At 40.1% G+C, this 18777-nt stretch overlaps 1 protein-coding gene across 28 annotated transcripts in view; it reads left to right on the top strand.

The window, feature by feature from the left end:
* The window catches only part of SORBS1 (sorbin and SH3 domain containing 1), a 100965-nt gene extending 82985 nt beyond the window's left edge, over positions 1 to 17980 (top strand). For 10 of the 28 annotated variants that reach the window (XM_087932108.1, XM_087932101.1, XM_087932099.1 and 7 more), the window contains 10 exons: positions 4598 to 4686; positions 6988 to 7155; positions 8409 to 8455; positions 9168 to 9282; positions 9402 to 9527; positions 10165 to 10347; positions 13023 to 13073; positions 13787 to 13974; positions 14453 to 14565; positions 16196 to 17980. In XM_087932108.1, coding sequence (XP_087788234.1) covers positions 4598 to 4686; positions 6988 to 7155; positions 8409 to 8455; positions 9168 to 9282; positions 9402 to 9527; positions 10165 to 10347; positions 13023 to 13073; positions 13787 to 13974; positions 14453 to 14565; positions 16196 to 16263 — 1148 coding nt within the window. In that variant the 3' untranslated portion in view covers positions 16264 to 17980. The remainder of the gene's footprint in view (positions 1 to 4597; positions 4687 to 6987; positions 7156 to 8408; positions 8456 to 9167; positions 9283 to 9401; positions 9528 to 10164; positions 10348 to 13022; positions 13074 to 13786; positions 13975 to 14452; positions 14566 to 16195) is intronic. The other 18 variants (XM_087932102.1, XM_087932100.1, XM_087932096.1 and 15 more) reach the window with 9 other exon arrangements.
* The last annotated feature ends 797 nt before the right edge of the window (positions 17981 to 18777 follow it).

Raw genomic sequence — 18777 nt, 5'->3', positions numbered from 1 at the left:
TGGAGCAAATGGGCAGTTTTAAGTTTCTGGGTGTTACCCTAAAAGCTGACCTGACCATTGGCACTTGCATTGCAGCCCTGGTCAAAAGGGCCCAGCAGAAATTATACTGCCTGAGACTTCTCAGGAAACAACAACTGAATGAAAAACTGCTGGCGACCTTCTACCGCTGCGCCATAGAGAGTATCTTAATTTATTGCATCTCTGTATGGTTTGCCAGTTGCACAGTGGCAGATAGGACAGCACTCCAGAGGGTTAATGCCATTGCCCAGAGCATCATGGGTTGCCCTCTCTCCTGTTTGGAAGAGCCTCCCACTGCCTTAAGAAAGTTCAAAGCATCCTCAAAGATCCATCTCATCCTGAGAACCCTTTTTTTGAACGATTACCATCTGGCAGATGGTACAGGATAATAAAAACAAAGACAAATAGGCTGAATAACAGCTTCTATCCCAGGGCAGTAACTATATTGAATTCTACTGTATAATTAATGCAATATCAGGTTTTCAATTCAATTGTATAGAATGTGAAGGATGTATGTTTGTGTTTTATAGTTATAATTTACACTGAAGATGGCATTTAATTTCATTGTACGAAGTGCAATGACTATAAAGTAAACTAAACTAAATTAAACTAATGGGAAAATAGAAAGCTGAGAAAACCTCTACAGTTTATTAATAAATAGCAAGAAAAAGATTGTGCTGAAAGTAAACCACAAACATCCAAAAGAAGGGGAAGGATTTTACCAGGCTGTATAAAATCACACATCAAGTCGATCAACATGGACTCCTTTTTGATTTTGTAGTGTGAAAGGAATTCCATCCCAGTTTGAGGAAGACTGAAAGAAAGAAGGGAATCTAGTCTAACTGGAAGACTTTGGAATCGATCTCCAAGCATACTTTCTCTTAACTTGCTGCATTTGTGATATTAACCCTTCAATACTTGTGGTTTTTTAAATAGAATTGGCACAAAAGGATATTGCCAGTTTAGCTGTTAACTCATCCCAAACTTGTAGCAATCCTAAGGTGCAACCAGTGGTGAGATTCAAATAATTTAACAACCGGTTCTCTGCCCTAATGGACCCACTGGATAGACATGGCTGGGTGGTCATGTGACTGGGTGGGCGTGGCCAACTCGACATCAGTCACGTTGAGGGGTGCCTCACTTCTCCTTGCCGTGACTCGCTCCGCCTCGCCTCTCCCCTTTCAGACACTCCTTGTCACACACAGCCTTGTCTCGCCTCCTGGCTGCTCACCTCAAAGGCCTCAACATATCTATAGTTCTGTAAAAATGTTCTTCACCTTTTTTGACTTTATTGTCTGCATCTACATACCACAGATGTATTTTCATGGACCACTGAAAGGAGGAAATGGCTCATATGCTTTGCCCAAGAATGTGATAGGCAGGTCACAAAATGGGGGGGGCGGGGCATGTATTTTCCAAACCAGCAGAAGGCAAAACAAGAAGCAATGGATGGAAACTGAACAAAAGAGAAGCAACATAAAACTAGAAAGAAACTTCCTGACAGTGAGAACAATTAACCAGTGGAATTGCTTATCTCCAGAAGTTCTGGTGCTTGGTTTTTAATAAAAGACTGGACAGCCATTTTTCCAAAATGGTATGGAGTCGTTCTCCCACCCCCCTCGGGTCCCTTATAAGTGTTTTTCTGTTACTCTGACCCTTTCCCAGGCGCTCCACTCAGATTTTGGCGTCCTCAGTTTTCCTGCCTGAGCAGGGAGTTGAACTAGAAGACCTCCAAAGTCTCTTTCAACTCTGTTATTCTGTTATTCCTAAACTAAATACGCTAAGACCCTCATTAGGGTCTTAGTGTATTTAGTTTAGGAATAACAGAATAATGGAATAATGAGTTAAAGAGCTGCCTCTAGACCAGGGGTCTCAAACACAATTTACCTGGGGGCCTCTGGAGGCAGAGTCTGGGTGAGGCTGGGTCGCATAATATTATACTTTATAGTATACTTTATATTTATATTATACACTAATATTATACTTTCATATCACGGTGGGGGCCACAGGATAACGTCCTGCGGGCCGCAATTGGCCCGCGGGCCGTGAGAATGAGACCTCTGCTCTAGATACTCATTTTAATAGATTTTTAGAAACCTGCGGTTGAAAGTTCTTCATGTCTCCTTACCCTGAAGACCCAATTTCATTTGGAATTTAATCCCAAGCTGATTGCCCTTTTAGCATTTCTCTTGACCCTTCTCCAAAATTGCACCAAGGACCTAGAACAGGGGCCTGCAACCTTAAACACTCAAAGAGCCACTTGGACCTGTTTCCCACAGAAAATAAAACACTGGGAGCCAATAATTTAACAACTGATGTGACTGCGTGGGCGTCACTCGACATCACTCACTCCCACCCAATCACCTCCTGCTCTGGAATAGGGAACGAGTCTCCATCCCCCGCCATCCCCCTTTCTGAGGCCAGGTGAGGAATGACGGGGAGGGGAGAGGCCAGCCAGTCGTGGGATCAACTGACCAGGAGCAGCAGCAGAACGCCAAAAGAGCTGCATGCGGTTCTAGAGCCGCAGGTTGCAGACCCTTGGGCTAGAAGGTATCTTGGAAGTCTTCTAGTTCAACCTTCTGCTCAAGGCAGAAGACCTCATACATCCCAGTCTATTTTTGTTTGTCCAGTCTATTTTTGAAAACCTCTTGTGATGGAGCACCTACAACTTTGAGAGGCAGGCTGTTCCTTTGATTAATTGTTCTCCCTGTTTGGAAATTGCTCCTTACTTCTAGGATAGATCTCCCTTTAATAAGTTTCCACCCATTATCTGTGGTGCTTCGGAGAATAAGACAATCCCCTCTTCTCTGTGACAGCCCCTTAAATACTGGAAGACAATTATCATGTCCCTCCTAATCCTTACCCCCAGAATCTCTCCCCACCCCTGCAGGGCCTGTGACTCACTTGTGGGTTCACAGACATCCTGGTTTTGTCTGCAAGAACTGCAGGCAGCCTTCCCAGCCACACACTTCCTCTTCCCACCGCCTCCTGCAAGGTGGGAGGCCCGAGAGGGAAGCGCCTAGTCTGGGCACACGGTACTCCACGATGGACCCCTTCCTGGGGAGCAAAGCCTCGGAAGACCTGATCCGTCCCGAACTGGGTGTCAGTCCACGCCAGTCCCTTCAGGATCTGAAGGGCAGGGTGCTCGGGCCAGCGTGGAAATTCTGGAACCCCTCGAGGTCTTTGGGACAGGTCAGGTCATCCAAGGCTTTGCTCCCCGGGAAGGGCTCCATCGTGGAGTCCTGTGTGCCCAAACCAGGCATTTTCTCTTGGGATGCCCAGAGGCCTGCAGAAGCCAAAAGCTGGGCCCAAAAGGCAGCCGAGCCTCACTGTGTTCCCACTCTGAGGCAGCCCTTTGGCGGAGCATGGTGGGCCAGAGTAGGTCTCTCTCCCCTGCCATTGGCCTTGTCTTCTCAGGCCAGGCTGGGAGGGGAGGGGCGAGGGGCTGGGAGGGGAGGGGCGAGGGGCTGGGCAATTCAGTCAGTTCGTAAACTGCACAAAAAGTTATCTACCATTGGGAACCAGCTGAATCCCACCGCTGGGCGCAACAAGAGACATGGTTAGGAAAAGAGTCTGCCAAAGGAAATTGTCCAATACCAGCTTCCTATAAATGTTTTGTGAGCCTTTTCAGCTAGAAAAAAGGTCTAACAGCGCAGTTTCCTCAATTTTGCCCAAGAGATTCATCGTTGTCCAGTTGTGGGATCCAAACTAGCCCTCAGTCAAGCAGGAAGACATTGGCAAGTGCGAAAGAAAATCTCAGCTCTCAAATGTCTCTTCTGTTGGGATATCATCATAAGATGAGCCACTTTCTGAATCTTGAAACTTAGCCAAACTGCCCTCTTTTTGATTTGGACACTGCAAATGTATTTGGTAATTTTCCTTTTGCTTCTTAATCCAACTCCAACATGAGCAAGAACTGCCCCCCACCCTTCCAAAGAAACTGAGGACGTCCTCTGGGTGTGGTATTTTGATGTACTTTACCATTTCTACCTCTTTTTCCTTTCCTGTTTTTTTTTTTTAATCCCCTCTACTGTGTTCGTTCTTTTCCTTGTATGTCCTGTCCTGCTTACATTTCAGGACTTGGCTCAGCTACTGAGAAATCATTTCTGCTATCCTTCTAACCAACATCAAAGCAGTTTGTCCAAAATGCCATCATTTAGAAGGTGATTTATTTATGGAAACCAGCTTAAAATCCTTGTAATTTGCATCCCTAAGGAACAAAATTAATAAACCCAACGTCTAAGAACAGTTTTTTCCATTCTTGTGAAGTATCTGTTTTATGTTCATCCACACATCTACCTGTAGATGCACACATCCATACATCTATATACACTCATCTACATACACTCACCCACACATCTACCTGTAGATGTGTGGGTGAGTGTGTATGTGTCAGTATTATTGCATGCAATTAAGCACCCTTCTTCAGCAATATTAAATGATAATTGCTGAACAAAAATAGTTTTCTTTGATGAGTTTTTATGGGCTTAAACTTTGTTCTTTCAATTAATTGTTTGTTTGCCTATTATTTGTACATTTATTTTAATGATTTCTTTTAATGATGAATGTTGTTTTAAAGTAGATTCAGAATCACCAAGACATTTTGCAACACTCGATTATATAGAGAGTCCTGAAGAAATATTCCAAAAGCGCAGCAGCGATAAAGAGGTAATCTTCCTGTTAGAGATAATATTTTCACAAAATCAATATAGTAGATGAAAAGTGGAACGATATTTGATCATAAGCAAAACTTCCAAGTTGACATTTATTAATTGCCCTGACAATGTAAGATTGGGATATATTTGTAAATAAATCAACAGTTGCACCTGAAAGAGTTTCAGATTAAGCACGAGTGCTAAAGAACAGAGTACTAGAGGAAACAGCTCATTTTCATCACAAGGTTTGGCTATCATCGGTAACCGAGACAAAATTGAGTGCAATATTGTTCACTTGGAAGTAAGCCTACAGGGATCGGCCTCAAAGTAAGACTTAAATCAGTCCAGCAAAGTTTTGGAGTGGTTGTCATTGGTATCCTTCCCAGTTTGGTTGTCACGCTCACCAATCACACAAGCCCACATCTTTTTCTGTTGCTTTGTATAGGAAAGTTAGAATTGCATGGTGAATGGCCTCTTGAAGCACCCGTGGTGACCATAGTTCAGCTCTAACCATAGTTATCTGCAATAGGGGTAAGGAGGGAGAAGTGACAAAATAAGCTGATGTCACAAAATGAAATCCATTACTTACATATGAAAATGCATGTTTCATCATTTTTATGTCGGCATAGTTCAGAGGGGTTGCCTATGTCTGCTTTAGAAACATAAGAAAACCTGGAACACCATTAAGTAGTGGTTGTGTATCTGCCAAGAGCATTGCAGAATCCAGCCAGAATCCCTTCTCTTGCATAAGAACCCACTGATATTCAGAGGAACAACTTTAATGGGGATTTCCCTCTTCCCTCCAGAGTTTCAAGCAATAAAGAACAGGAAGATTTTCCCATCACTCATTGCTGAGAGGAAGGACAGTTAGGGGATGGAGCAGAACAAAAATGGTTAAGATGCATTGATCACAGAATTATAGTTATCTGAAGCCTGGAATCTGTAAAGTAAAATTGCATTTGTTCATACTTTTACCTGCAGAAATTGGTATACGTGCCTTAATCCTTACTTCTCTGTGAAAATCTTTCACTAGCTTGTTAAAAGGTGACAAGGAAATCATATTATCATTATGTGATTGATAGATTGATTGACTTAAAGCAAATTTGAGCTCAATCTAACCTTTTTGGAAAACAGGCACAAAAATAGTTATTACAAAAGGAGAATTATGAAAGCTTCTTCGATGTCTCCTGAACTTGAGAAGGAAATTTTTAAGCATATTAAATTGATTCTGTTTTCAGGATTTAATTTTAGAACGCCTTTAAAAAATTTTTGTTTCCCCTCTCAAATATGTGATGCTAAAAAACTCCAAGATGACAATCTCGGAATTCGGTCTTTGATTTGATTATCCTGTGGTGGTGCCAATGAGTAGCATTTGTGCCCCTTGATATCCAGCAATTCATACCGTGAGCCTTAAAATATAAGTTTTTTTTAAAGTGGCATAAGAAGATTATGTGCTACTTATAAAACAAAGCATCAGCCTTCAGCATCATCTTGAGTCAAAGAAACTCTGTGGGATTCTACAGAATCCCTCTGGGAAGGTAGCTTGGTTTCTGATAACTATATGTTTCATTTTGTATCTTGGTAAGTCTGCACTCATTTCTTGCTCTGAAGTTTTTAAATGTGTTTCCAGTACAAAAACAACAATTAACTTTGAATTATGCAGTTAACATAGACCACGATTACTACACAGCACTGTTTGGGAAAACGTTGCATTGACATATCAGTAATCTCAATAGCGGTCTGCCAAAGTGGGACTTTCTTTTTATGAACAAACATCCAGATGTTTGAAGGCTGCAGTTCTTCTTCATAGGGATTTTGTTCTAACTTGATTTCTTTGCAGTTGAGAAACTGAAAGGAAGACTGGCAGTTTGGCAATGGAGATGAAGTCCTTGCCATGGAGGCTGGCACCCAGCTTTCTCCTTGCCAGTTTATTGTCCTCTTGAACTTCCTTAGTGGACTATATTTTGAGAGCTTTGATTTTAAAAATGATATGTCTATAAGCTTTCTGTTGTGGGTAGTGCTATTTTGGCTACATAAGCAGTGAATCTTCAGTGTGACTGTCATTAAGAAAGAGGAGGATAATGGAAATGGCTAGTGAACCTGACCCATCTTCTACAAACATCCCAACTATTCTCCTTTTGATTATTTCAATCTGGTTTAATATATTGTATGTAATAATGGTTTCTCTGAGCTTACTTTGGGGCTGTAGTGGAGACATTGTATACTCTTTTATTTTGTTTTTTAATTTTTTGCCGATATTAAATTGTTGTAAATTGGAATGATTTATTTCCCATTTTATGCAATTTTATGGCAGAAACTTTTAGAGGACCAGAGACGACTTAAACGTGAGCAAGAAGAGGCTGATATTGCAGCCAGAAGGCACACAGGGGTCATTCCTACGCACCATCAGTTTATCACTAATGAGCGCTTTGGGGACCTTCTAATTAGAGACGATACAATCAAAAGGAAATCTGGGTCAGAGGTCTGTTGTGGTTGCCTCACTCTGCTGCTTGACCCAATTCATAGTTGCTTTTCATAGCATTTTGCTTTTTGGCCAACGTTAGCTGTCCCCAAGTGTTGTTTTTGTTTTCACTTAGAATCTGCTTTGACCTTGTTCAACATAATCCTACAGAAAACTGCATATTTTAATGCATGTCTGCTAAGTAAGGAATACTTGCGCACAACTGTGATGCATGCCTCTTTTAAAACAGCAGTTACTTTTATTGCCAACCAGCAAACATTTGCTTCATCTTTTGCACTGTGTAGAATGCTTCCTTCTCTCTTTATCTGCGCCATCTGCTTAGACGTCTAATTGTCTTGTGGCTCCTGATCATGCAGTTTGGTTATGCATCGTGCACTCCGTAACATTATTCTTTCTGTAGCTTTTATTGTTAAGAATCTTTAGGTCAGGCAAAATAAATGATCTTGTTTTAAAGAGGCAAAAGAAAGAACTTGCTCTGCAGGGAGTCATATGTTAAGAGAACAGATTAACTTGAAACGTCACTGAAAGTAAGGGTGACAAGAAGCCATGTTTTACATCAAAACGTATTTATCTTTCTGGTGGGGAAAGCTATTATGTGAAATCCCTGTCTTTATTTCTTTCTGCCACTAATTCCGGGTGATCAGGAACAAATGATCATTCCTGAGTTCTGTAAAATTTATCAGGATGCTTCCATTGCACTCATAAAGATACAGTATTGTATGTTGCTTGGCTTCTCTGGGTCTACCAAGCTACCCACTATACATTTTAGAAGGCCATTGCATTCTATGGATCACATTTGCAATTCAGACTGTTGCCTTCTGGAGTAGGATCATCAGAGTTCAATTTATCACTGCCTCTCCATTTAAGGAGAGTCTAACCATTCACTCAAACACATTTAATTTACTTGGTTAATACCTACTTCTGTTTTTTTCTTTACTTTTCATAAAGGCTACACATTCTTCAACTGTGGTATTCATTTTGATTCTGCTGACTTTGCAAATTTACAAACCTGCTGAAAAGACTGAAGTTGTGCTCCCTTGAAAAGTCTAGCACTCTTATTTTAGTAGTAGACGCACTAGGTCTGTATGAAGGTTTAACCACTCTTAGTTGCTCAAGAATTGGGACTAGATTCATCACACATTTAAGAAAGGAAACTCTTGAAAGTGTGCTTGTAACGTTGTGTGTATCCTTTCAAATGATGTTCTGAAGATTTGGCAATTTTTTAAAAAAATTGTGCTATTTTCAACTACTAGATGAGAGCTGCCAGAGTGAAGTTTGACTTTAAAGCCCAGACATTAAAGTGAGTATTGGTTATTTTCCCCCTATGTCTATAATATCATTATGTTTTAACAATTTCCTTTCTTCTGATAATTATTTAAGTATATACTCTTTGGCTGCCCTTTTGCACCTTCAATGCAGTCCAACAGTGTTTACATTGCCAGCTATTCTGACCAAGGGAATGCATGCAACTCTCCATTGTGACCATTGTTGATCCAGCATTACTCTTCCCCTGAATGCCACAGCAGCTTTTCTGTCCCCTTTCATACCTTATCATCGCCTGCCATCTTGATACAGCTTCTATCCTTTCCATCATGTAATGCCATCATCGAGATGTTTGTTCCATTTGCCGTCTCCATCTCTATCTCCACCTCCTTCTTTCTCCTAAAACCTTCTCCTGATGAAATTTCAGTTCCATTTCTAATTCCTCCAGTTTCAAATCCATTACTTTAACGAACTTCTTCCACTTCTCTTCTGACCAAGTATCCATCCATTCACCATCCCAAGATCCGCCAGTCTTTAAATCCTGCAAGTGCAATCAGTTCTTTAGAATTTGCGGGCAGATATTTATGTTTGCTTCTCCAGTTATGTTCCCCGGTTGTTAATGTTTGCATTTGAAATGTGATGTTAATGAGATTTTATTAAAATAATTAACACAATATTTGTATTTGAAATGTGATGTTAATGAGATTTTATTAAAATAATTAACACATGAATTAATATGTTATTTACAGGGAACTCCCATTACAGAAAGGTGATATTGTTTACATTTACAAGCAGGTTGATCAGAACTGGTATGAAGGCGAACATCATGGCCGAGTGGGCATCTTCCCACTATCTTACATAGAGGTACTGGTTTTTTTTTTATTAAGTTACCCAAGGTGTCAGGACTGGTCTGACTGACACGAGATCAAAGCCATCTATCTTCTTTAAGATTTTTACATACACCTTTTGCTTTTGTTTTATAGTTACTTAACCCAACAGAAAAAATCCAAACTAAAAAAACATCACCACTGCAAATCTTGGAATATGGAAATGCAATTGCTAAATTCAGTTTCAGTGGAGATACTGCTGTGGAAATGTCCTTCAGGAAGGTAGAGATAGCAGTTATTGTAAATCATGTTGAAACATTTCTTTCTCATGCAATCTACTGACATCAATCCAATTGTAAAGCATAGCAAATGGATGTTCTAAGCAGCAGATTGGAAATGTAAAAAGTTAAAAAAAGATATTTTGCACAGAGTTTTCTAAAAATGGAAGGTTTGAGGTTAATTGTCACATAATATGACCTTTGTCCAATGCAACAAGTGAATTTGTTTTCACTTCTATAGTGTTAGTTTTGCATCTAAATGACAACAAATGCAATCATTGATGATATAGGCAAGAAACTAAATGCCAATTATTTGTATTTATTATAAATGTAATAACTAGTCTGAATTATTTTGCCAATATGGGAAATATATGTATGTCTATCACTTCTTTCTCATTTTTAAAAAATTTGTATATTTGTGAACTATGCATTATACTGCAGTCTCTGAATATTTTAATTTTGGATCAAAAAGTTAAGCCATTTTCTTAGGCACTGTAAATGCAAGCCAGATCATTAAAAGCATTTAATAGAAAGGAGATATCAAATCCATTTTGACTGAGGTAGGCATTTCAGGCAAACCCAGAGCATCCGCTAAATACAGCCTTTATATGTAAGTAGCATGTTTCTTTTTTTATCTACAGGGAGAAAGAATCACACTGATTCGACAAGTAGATGAGAACTGGTATGAAGGGAAAATCCTTGGCACCCGTCGCCAAGGCATCTTCCCTGGCTCTTATGTGGACATACTTAAGCAACCAGTGCTGAAAGACGACACATCAGACTATGTTTACCGACCGCCAAATTGCAGCGTGGCTTCTCCACAGGTAACCTGTTTGTGTTGCTGTTCTTTGCAGAGCATCCAGTAAGCTTTGTTGGTCTATTTCCTAGGGCAGGATTCCCATCAATGCCTTTTGTCATCCATGTCTTCTGGAACAACAAAGAATCTACATAGGTTAAAACTATCCCTTAGTAGAATTGACGTGAGTGATTTCATCCAAAGCTGTCTCTGGTTGTCTACATGGAATGCATAGATTCTCCTGTGTTGGCCGATTCCAGGCACAGACTGTGATTAAAATATGGTTTCAGTAGGGAAACAAGAAAACAGGAAAGTTCCTTAACTCGAGCATTTTAGGTCATGCAGGAAGAGAGAAAAGCCACCACCTTGCTGACTGTTAAAGAGTAAAACTGCTCCTCTAACCTGGCGGTGCCTCTGGCTGGGTTTGTCAAGGGATGTTTCATTAATGGTTGGATTAACCTTGGGTGAGAGGAAGGTTTGCAGGAGTGCTTAAGCTAATTAAGTCCCAGGAGAACAAATGTGCTTGTAATTCTGGACTGTGTTTGCAGAAAAGCAGAACTCCTGTGGGTTATGCTGGTGGATTTTCAATTAGAGAAGTAGATAAACACCCTCTTAATAAAACAAAGCCAGACGTTAAATAACATTAACCAAATCTATCCTTATCTAAGCACCAAAACAACTGTTCATTTTGTCCCAGAACTATTTAAATATTGGAACACCTTCATTGTTGTTGTTTTTTACAAAGCCATTGTTTTATTTTTTTATAAAGCTGAGATTAAAAAAAATTCAGAAAGCATCATCTTTGGAACCATATTTATAGATGTGGTGCAAATATGGTTTCAAAAACGATGGTGTCTGAATTTTTTTAAATTAATACTCCAATTATGATTGTTTTTTTCCGTAAACCAGTTCCAAGATTGGCCCAATGACTTCCAGGAACAAAGCCCAATTAGAAAATTTTGAATTAGATGGAGCCACATCTGGATGATGAAGCTCTTAAATTACAGCCAGTTTTCATTCTACTCCAAAAAAGATAATAGTTTTAATATTTCTAAGAGATTGAAGGATAACCAAGAGATGAAAATAGAATAATTACAATTCAGAGAATGAGTATAGGTCTCTCTCTCTCTCTCTCTCTGTGTGTGTGTGTGTGTGTGTGTGTGTGTGTGTGACCTTCTAAAGCAGTGGTTGCCAACCGGCGGGCCGGGGACCACTGGTGGTCCGCGAGAAAATTTTAACATACATTTATATTGTCCATATTACCCCTCTCCAAGTAGTATATGAAAAGTTGCATAAAACATACCATTCAATTAAACATCTCCCCAAAAACACATAGAAAAAGGAAATTGGCAACAGGCTCAAAAACGTGCCAGAATAGCCTTGTTTCTTTAGCTTTGCCAAGGGGACAAAGGGGACAGGCAGGCAGGCAGGCAGGCAGGCAGAGCCCTGGGGGCGGGGTAGGGTGAGTCATGTTCAGATAGGCTTACAGCAACAAGGTGAATTTGTTAACATTAGTAGAATTGGTATTAAAGATGGGAAAATGGATGGAGACACAGGAATGTTGCTAGTAGCTAACGTGGTATCTTGCAGAATTTCAAAAGGAACAGAATCCAAGGGTTAGAAAGGCTCTTGGCCATGTTTTAATCCACCTCCCCAGGACAGGAACCCCTTGCAACACCATTGGGGGTAGGTTTGAATACAAATGCCAGCAACTGCTGTGAGAGTTAACAAGGAAAAACTGAATTGCAAAGAAAATACACGAAGGAAGAGTGGATGCACCAAGAGGAAAAAGAGGACGGCTGGACAAAGTGAGATGTTGAGACAGAGAGCCCTGAGAAGGTTGAAGAAGAAAATGGCAGGATGAAAGCAAAAATGGTTTGCAACATCAGGGAGTTATCAAGAAGCCTCGTGTTGTTTTCATTGAGCTGTGTTTTCCTTTCTTTTTGTTGCCATCTGTCTTTTATTCACCATCCTGGGCATGGGGGAGGGGGAGAGAAGTGGGCACATGTATCCCAGTTTTGTGGTGCCAATTCCACTCCTTTTATACAACTGACACTAATGCTTGGTGCTGATTCTTTTTCTGTGTTGTAACTGCTTGCTCTCCCTCTTTTCTTATTAGTTTTCTTATTTGTGAGAATTAATGCCTTGGAATTCCAGTGACTCAGGAGGACTGAACGCAGGCCCCTCAGCAAATAGCATTACAATTTACATCTTGCCTGTGTATTTTCAAAGGAGAGATGTTTAAATTTATTTAGCTTTTAATTCACAAACATTAACCTAGATTCCATAAACTTGACTATGTGGAAGTAGCACTTTACTTTATTATACCTGTACTCACACTGAAGGCCCCACTACTTTTGGTGATAAGGAGTGTAGGTTGCAAGATGCTCTAAATTTGGGAGTCTTGATAAAATTACAGGGATTAACATGTAAAATTACATGCTAAATCAATCCATCAATCATTAAAATGGTCCATAGTACCAACTGGGGTCATAGGGAATAGGAGACATCCCTGCTAAGGGACCTCAAACGTTGTGTTAATGTGCCTCTTGTGTCATCTTCCCTGTCTCTGCATCCAGCCCTGTTATTTCAATTACCTATCTAAAGTTGGAAATCTAATGTTGTGCTGTTTGTAAGATTTGAATCTGTTAATGGTGCCGGTGCTAAAATTTTCCCTTCTCATGTACTTTAACAATTAAACAGCCTTCACTGAGGCCAGGACCCGAACTCACAGAATCGGAAAAGAACTATGTGGTAAGGTCACCCCAGAGTCCTGTCTGCAGCCTCATTTGCACACAGTTCTTCTCTGAGCCCTCTACAATGGCCAGCACTACTGAGCTGAGCAAGGTTGTGAGTGTGTGTTTGTCAGCTGTGCACAAGGGTTTCCATGTGTCCAGGTCTTTAGACTGTTTTTACAACATAAAGGCTAAAACACAGATGACAGTACAATTAGAAATGGAGAAATCCAATTAGTTGTCCTTGTAAGCCCCACATTTGTAGAAGCCACAACTGGGGTTTGAATTTCTATCATTTGGTGGCTCAGTGAATGCAGAGTCTCTCTCAAAGTTGGCTGTGAATAAAGAAAAAGTGCAGCCTAAGATATATTGCATTGTTAGGAAACTTAAATTGCATGTCGGAGGCAAAATTTCATACCCAGATTTGGATTTTTTTTTAAATGTGAGATGCTTCCTGCCTAATTGCAATCTCTTTTGCTGCTGTGTTATGAAATTTAAAACTAAATACTCAATTCTTCTGTATCTTGCCTGTTTTTCTATGCTTACAACCTGGATTTCTTCTCCACATTCCTACTCGGATTATATTTCTGGATCTACCATTCTTTTGTCTGGCTGGACATGCTAAATGCTTCCTCTGGACTTTCCCATGTCGTCTTGACTTGCTCACATTTCCTGTTGTCTTCATTCTGTTCTCACCCGGGACGGCTATTATGTCCTATCACGGTTATCCAGGAAGTGGTTTGCAATGAGATCTTAAACATTGCTGAAAAATCTGTTCATTACTGCAGCACTCTTTCTCAGCCTGTCTTTTGTCATAAGGGGCCGTTTAGTGACAATAAATCATCTTTCATCATTTCTCAGCAACCACAAGTCCTGCCATTAGAAACTGGCCTGGACCGGAGTCATGCCACACGAGAAATGTAAGTTTGCCTGGACTGCAGATTTGGTGGATTATTTTCCTTTTTTAAAGAATAAAGTTCCTGGTCAAGGAATTTGGGGTTATGTTAATTTTAGATTGCAGTTTGAGCAATGTAGTTAGTTGTCCCTTATCATAATACCCCAGTTCTAGGAAAGTTTTAGTATCATTTTTTCCCAGGTAAACGTCCTGCAATTGTTGATGTAGCCACTCACCGCTGCTGGTGATGACTTTAAAAGATCTTCCCTTCCTTGTTGAGAATCTTAGATAACTTAGAAAAACCACAATCTTGCTTTGGGGTCACGCTGGCAGACCACAGGATGAGTTTTACATAGTCACTGTATATACATGTAAAAATGAAAGGCCATTTAGAATAGTTTTTAGTGTGTTTTGTGCCTTACTACCTCTGTACTTGAAGCAGCATGGTTGGAAAGACTGACGGTTGCCATCTTCCCCACCTCTCTATCATGAACCTTCTTCAGGTTTACCTATCGAGCACTTTATAGCTACATCCCACAGAATGATGATGAACTGGAGTTAAGAGATGGAGATGTCATAGATGTTATGGAAAAGTGTGATGATGGCTGGTTTGTTGGTAAGCAAAATTTGCCAGCATTTGGCTGTGCATTCCAATCAATACACATGACATTTAACCGCGATATTATCGCTGTCTTGGGAAACTGCATCATTGTGACAGAGGGTAAAAAGGGGATTTACAGAGAGATATCTGAAGGGGGAAGTATGACCCTACTTCAGAATGGATCTGATTAAGTCATTAGTGAAATTATTGAAAACATTATCAGGGAAATTTTCTTCAATCTTAACTATTTGAAGTGTAGGGGTGTCCACATAGGGGAGCTTAAGAAAGTCAAGATGGTGACCCCAACCACAATGATCTAAGTTTTGGCAACCTTGATCTATATTATTCACTTCCCCTTAATAGAAGTATAGATTTTCAAGAAATAAGCACACAGGTAGTCCTCAACTGACTGCGATAAAGGAGCCTGCCCATAATTGACAGCTGTTAAGCAAAGGGCCCATGTGACTGCCTTTCGCCTCACGACCCCCCGCCCACACACACCCCATCCCTGCTCTTCCTGATGTGGTTATGAAATGAACATGGGGCTGGTTAAGTGAGCCCTCAGGTCTACAGCACGGACTCTTCCAACCCTCGGGGTCTTCACAGGCAACGACTGCTTCCCATCCCACCGGCCCCATACCCTCATCCTCCTCACCCCATGTGTCAGTTCCGTGTATCTGCCATTCTTTGATGGATTTGATACATTTAATTCTTTTCCTCTCTATGTTTCTTAAATATCGTTTCTTATATTGTCTTTTGTATAAACTTTTACATGTTTATAACCATTGTCGGGTGCCCCAGAAGCCTGGAAAATTCTCACCTCTTGGGGAGATGCAAGGGGACAAGGGGACATGTGGATTGCAACACCGGAAGATAGCCCTGGGAAACTTTCCTTATCTGCTTTCTCAGAGTCGCTGGTATAATAACATCTTCACACCTGCGGATTGGTGGGATCCACATTGGGCTGTTGGGAGCAGTCTCTTATTCCCTTTATCCTAGTAACATGCCCTAAGGGACCTCAGATCCTGCTTTGAATTTTGAAGTGCTTTTACCTCCCTTCAATAAAAAGATTCCTTTTGAAATACAAAGTTTTCAACATTCTATACTTATTTTTGAAGAGCAGAGAAGCTGGTCCTTACACCATGTCACCAATGCACAGTTCTTGAAGTTCTTCAGAACTCGGGGAAGGAGGGCAAATTGATCCATTCCTAAGTTCATGTGGTAGAATCCTGGAAGCGGCCATTTTCTGGGTGGCTGCATTGTAAATGGCAGTCACTTTTGGAATTGTGTCCCACTGCCCAGGAATGGAGCAGCCTGCCTTCCTTCCCTAATGTGAACTCTGGAGATCTTCAAAAGGTGAGGAGGAGGGAGCTGATGTGGTGGAAACGGGTCCAAAGGCTGTAACTTTGGTCGCTAAGGGATTAGTTGCAAGTTGAGAACTACCTGTGTAACATAGCAAGTACATATTTTTAATTTCTATATTTTTATCATTTTATTTGGTGCAAAACAAACCGATGAAATCATTAGATGTCAGTTCAGTTAATCAAGATCATTGATGACAAGCAAGCTAAAGCATCACCAGTTTAAAATAACTCCCCTAGGGACCGCACTGTGATTGGATTTTCTGCTTTTTATTCCACAATAGGCACATCAAGGAGAACCCAACAGTTTGGGACTTTCCCAGGAAACTATGTGAAACTACTATCCCTTTAGAAGCTATGGGCAACCTCTTCATTTCATCTGGAGGAGGACCTTTTTAAAACAATCCTTGGGAAAGAGAAGTTTTGAAAGGAATAGTCAAGACAGTAGGAGTGCACGTGGAACGTGGTGAAATGCTGGAGTTATGCTGCAAACTTCCTGCTCCCTCTGAACGTGTATGGAGGAGAGGAGACAGGACGATGAGCTGTGTTTGTTTCTGTTTTTATTCAGCTACAGGAAAATAACAGAAGAAAACAGAACAGGGTTTCTGCTGGACAGATGAAGCAAAGGAAAGAGATTGCCAGGAGCAGAGGGTGTGGACTGCTTAAACATCCTGCAGCTTTTGTTTGCTCTTTATAGGAAAGGCCAAGTTGTCAGCATTCATGGAGCTCCTCCTCTCCCAAGGACATAAACCCCAGAAAGAATTGTAGTCCAGAAACATCTGGAAGGCTAGGCCTGCCCACACTTGTTCTAGTGCTTGACAGGTTCCAAACTGAATGGTTGGAACAAAGGAAGATGGAATAGATGTTCTGCCATATTCTATTTGGATTTATTCTGCAAATATTCCTGAACGTGCCTTTCTAGAACTGATAATCTATGTAATTTCTGGCTGCATCTTTTTTTTTTTTTTTAATAAAGTAGAAATTCGGTCAAACTTATACTGTGCACACTTGATTGGGAGTAAACTTCACTGAATTGATTGGTTTTCCATTACTGGATTTTATTTCTGCTTTTATAGTCATTTTGATTGTGAATTGCATAACGATACACTAAAATAAACCTTGTTTCTGCTGTGTTTTTTTATAGTTTATCCTCAATAGGAAATTCAAATTCAGCATACTTTCTTTCTCTTACACATTAGTCTCTCCAGAACAATTGTATTTAGTTTTCTTCATCCCAAGATCAGCCAAAAACATCAACTGAAGTGCTTTAATAATACGATTGTAGATATGTATATTCCCTTTGTAAAAACATATAAATCCTATATTGCAAATTGAAATATAAAACCGAGTCTTCTACAAACAGTTTGAGGAGGACGCTTCCATTTTATTTATTATCACACTAAATAAATTAGTACTTGTGCTACAAAGCGCCATTTTTCAACAGAGTTACATCACTGCTTCAATTGCACTAAAATGGCTTAGTGTGTTAAGCAGCTTTCTGCTCAAGCTTCTAGAATCCCATCCATTTCTATAGGCTCGAAGCAGCTGTAGGCAGCCTTAATGGCTGAGGTCACTTGGGGAGTTTTGAGACCACTCAGACTGGCTGCCATGGGAAGGTTTGTCATTTCCCAAAATACATGTAGATGGCGCGGCTAATAAAACACCCCTTTATTACAAAGTGAACAAGCACTTCGGGGTTGTCAACCTCCTAGTAGGGGTGCAAAGACATTGCTATATATATATATCAAAATTCCTATTTATTTTATTTAGTAATATATTAAAAAAGAGGTATAGTCAACCCTGTTTTAAGGGATATTTTTATTTTAGGATTGGCAGTAAAGTTACAGAATTGAACAATTTAATTTTGCAAATATCTTAATATTGGTAGCATGTAACTATCACAATACCATTTTTAATTACTATATATTTATATTTCTGCTGACATAATTCTAAACAAAAAGTTGTTGTCTGTTTTATTTTACAGAGGATTATTTACAGTTAACAAATGGAAATGTTTGAAGCATGTTTCTTTGTGTAAAATATTAAATAAATATTAACCCAACATGAAATGGTAGTCTGCCTGGTTTCCTTAAATGTTATTTGAGAGATTGTCCCAACCTGATGAATATTTCTGAATGTGATTTGGAGCAGCCTGGAAGAGTTCAAGTCTTTCTCTAAAGCTTACCATGCTGAAGAGGTGAGCAGATTTGTGGAGAGAGTAAATTAAGAACAGCCACATGTTTCTTCCAATCAACCATGCCTGCCTCGGGGATTTCCTACATCATTTTCCCAGGAGTGCAGGTCAAGAAGAGTGCTCAGCTTGGGTGCAAGTTGAGCTGCACAGTTGGGGAGAATGTGCAATACTAGGGGTGCACAAAAGGTGGCATGGAAGCTAAAAACCACGGGTAGAATTCATAAATGGATAGAGGAAATAAAGAGGAGGGGCAGGAGAAATGAATTCAGACCGGAATTGTTTCTATTAGGAATATTAAGGGGAGACTATGCCAAGACAGATGTGTATATATTTTACATATAATAACAGTGACCAGGATTGTGTATGCACAGTACTGGAAACAGGAAACTATACCCTCAGGGGACAACAGTATGTTCTCACCCAGACCCTTTTCCAGTAAAACAAACATGAACCAAAGGGAACAGAAACCTTTTAATGATGCTTAGAAATCCCTGGTTAAAAGGTTGCTGCAAACTAACTTTGATAAACACAAGCCTCGCCAAAACTGCAAGACTGCCAAGAATCACAGATAAGAAATATTTCGCAACACAAGAGTCTTCAAATACCAGCTACAGTTGGTATACAGTGAAACTCGAACAATTAGAATATTATGCAAAAAGTTCATTTCATGTA

The sequence above is a fragment of the Pseudonaja textilis genome, chromosome 4, assembly GCF_049901715.1.
Source record: "Pseudonaja textilis isolate UNSWEBS1 chromosome 4, rPseTex1.2, whole genome shotgun sequence".
Classification (NCBI taxonomy): domain Eukaryota; kingdom Metazoa; phylum Chordata; class Lepidosauria; order Squamata; family Elapidae; genus Pseudonaja; species Pseudonaja textilis.
Note: the sequence above shows the minus strand (reverse complement) of the source record. Positions and strands in the feature narration are given on the sequence as shown.